Genomic DNA, 2,521 nt, shown 5'->3' with positions numbered 1-2,521 from the left:
GGTTTTAAGCTCTTTCTCCAGTGCAAAGAGCGATTCCGCAGAGCGTCGCGCCCGCCTCAGCTCGCCGCCAACAATCTGGCCACTGTTCAGCAGGAGGGAGAGGTTAGTGTGGAGGGCGCCAGCGGGCGACTCGCGCCAGGCAGTNGCAAAGAGCGATTCCGCAGAGCGTCGCGCCCGCCTCAGCTCGCCGCCAACAATCTGGCCACTGTTCAGCAGGAGGGAGAGGTTAGTGTGGAGGGCGCCAGCGGGCGACTCGCGCCAGGCAGTCAGGTCGGGCCGCGCAATGACCGCCGTGTTGCAGTACTGAAAGGCGTTCAGGTAGACGTCGGAGCTGACCATCGCCTGTGGCTGTACGAAGTCAGTCTGGTCACCGTTGTCGCAGAGGAGACGGGCGAGGGAGGCCTTGCGCAGCTCCGTCAGCTGCGCCTTGCTGAAGGAGGACGGCGGGAGGTCGTTTTCGAACCTAGTGAAAGAGGAGAAGAGAAAAGTTAGAAATTAAAGAAAATAAATCCTAAGGTCACCGGAAGCCTACCAAAATCGATCCCCCTTTCGCAGAAAGGTGAACTGCCGCGCCAGCAGACAGGCAAAGGTCGGCCCTACCAGGGCGCCCACCAGTGGCTGCTCGGCGAGACCGCCCGTAAAGAGGTCAATGTCGCGGACGTCTCTGTAATGCAAATTGAGAAAAATTAAGTAAAAACCAAACTTTAAAAAGACCTCATACTTGTAGAGCGTTTTCAGTCGCTTCAGCACGTCGCCCTTCACCACCGAGGCCAGGTCCTCCCACCGACTGACCACCGGCTCAATCTGACAGGCCCTTCGGTACTCGGTGTAGCCGGGCAGGCCGTGGTCGCGGCCTCGCTGCAGCGTGATGGCCACAAAATCGAAGCCTTCAGAGTGGGAGGAGCTCCCTTTCTTCTTCGGTACTCCGTCCTCCTCCTCCTCAGTCAGCCCGTTATTGGTCATCTCATCGGTGACGGTGGCGTCGGTGTTCATCCGCCCGCTCTGGCTGATCATGCCCATCAGGTACTGGTCAAATCTGCTGGCGGCCGCTGAAGAGGAGGATGAAGGAAAGACCTCGCTGGGATTAAAGTACGAGTCAGTCTGGCGAATGGCGCCCAGCATGGTCAGCTCCTTCGAGTAGCGCTCCATCGTCGGCGGCGTCATCGTGAAGAGAAAGGCAAAGACGGCCGCTGCTGCGGCGCTGTCCACCGTCGGGTCCACGGCCATGTCGTAGCCGTCGTAGAAGCCGTCGGATAGGAGGCGCAGCTCATAGTGGTCCAGCGCCTGCTCGCCGATGACGTACGGCAGAAACTCGCCGTAGGTGATCTTCTGCAGGAGGGCGCCGACGNCACGGCCATGTCGTAGCCGTCGTAGAAGCCGTCGGATAGGAGGCGCAGCTCATAGTGGTCCAGCGCCTGCTCGCCGATGACGTACGGCAGAAACTCGCCGTAGGTGATCTTCTGCAGGAGGGCGCCGACGATGCGGCGCGCCTCCTCGTACAGCCGCCCATCGGTCCAGTGCGGGTTGAGGGCGGCCAGCTCGCGGGCCAGTCGATTGTGCTNCTGCTCGCCGATGACGTACGGCAGAAACTCGCCGTAGGTGATCTTCTGCAAGAGGGCGCCCACAATGCGGCGCGCCTCCTCGTACAGCCGCCCATCGGTCCAGTGCGGGTTGAGGGCGGCCAGCTCGCGGGCCAGTCGATTGTGCTCGCGAAGGAAGAGCGTGTGCATGATCACCAGGCCGAGGTTTTCGTTGACACTGAAACAGCAAAAAATGATAAGTTTGTGGCTTAAAAGGAAAAGAAAGAGGAGCTAAATCTCACCGATCATCGCCCGACTTGAAGCACCGCCGTTTGCTGTTCTTTCCACCACTTCCGGTGGTCATTTTGCAGTCCTGATCCTCGCCCTCCTCCTGCATGGGCAGCATCTCCTTGGAGCGCTTGCTGAAGCGCATCGCCTTCAGCTGGCCACCGCTGAAGGTGCGCAACGCTTCGGCGGCCGCCTTTGAGGAGCCGTAGAGGACGGAGCCGTCCAGATATGAGGAGACCTAAATTTTCAGCAGGAAAACATGAAAATATTGTTCCCATTTTCATCATCATCTTTTCTAATCCTTTTTACCTGATTCACCTGCTCTCTGGGGCCTAGGCCACAGTGTCGCCTGGTGGCCGGACTGGAGCGCACGTACTCGATGCACTCCTGGTGGAGGCGGCTCATGAAGGGGTCCCGTTCCTTGTCCACCTTTATGGGAAAGCACTCAGGATGATGGAGCAGCTGCGGCTGATCCACTGAATTCTTCTTCTTATTACTGCTCTTCAGACCACAGCAGCGAATGCGCTGGCCCTTGTAGCCGGTGGTCACCGCCACCTGCGCCAGGTCGTGAAAGACCAGCTGGCCAAAGTAGGTGGTCACGGTGGTCATGTGCGAGTAGTGCGTAGATGATGAGTCAGCTGACGAGTGAGGGTGGTGATGGTGATGGTGGTCCTGGTGAATGGCCAGCGAGACGTCCCGCGGCGAGGGCAGCT

General features: G+C 59.3%; 1 protein-coding gene across 1 annotated transcript; it reads right to left on the bottom strand.

Annotated features, from left to right (window-relative positions):
• Window positions 1-336: 336 nt before the first annotated feature.
• Window positions 337-2,417, bottom strand: LOC108355232 (chorion peroxidase-like; the record flags this gene model as incomplete). Its single annotated transcript, XM_017606400.1, has 5 exons — window positions 2,118-2,417; window positions 1,823-2,046; window positions 1,304-1,758; window positions 722-1,049; window positions 337-463 (listed from the first exon to the last, which is right to left on the bottom strand). Coding segments are annotated over exons 1-5 (1,434 nt in total), but the record flags the coding sequence as incomplete, so codon positions are not given.
• Window positions 2,418-2,521: the final 104 nt, after the last annotated feature.

Source organism: Rhagoletis zephyria, unplaced genomic scaffold, assembly GCF_001687245.7.
Source record: "Rhagoletis zephyria isolate East Lansing unplaced genomic scaffold, Rhagoletis_zephyria_1.1 Rzeph_scaffold_43632, whole genome shotgun sequence".
In the NCBI taxonomy this organism is placed as follows: Eukaryota; Metazoa; Arthropoda; class Insecta; order Diptera; family Tephritidae; genus Rhagoletis; species Rhagoletis zephyria.
The sequence above is the reverse complement of the archived record's forward strand: the minus strand, read 5'-3'. Positions and strand labels throughout refer to the sequence as shown.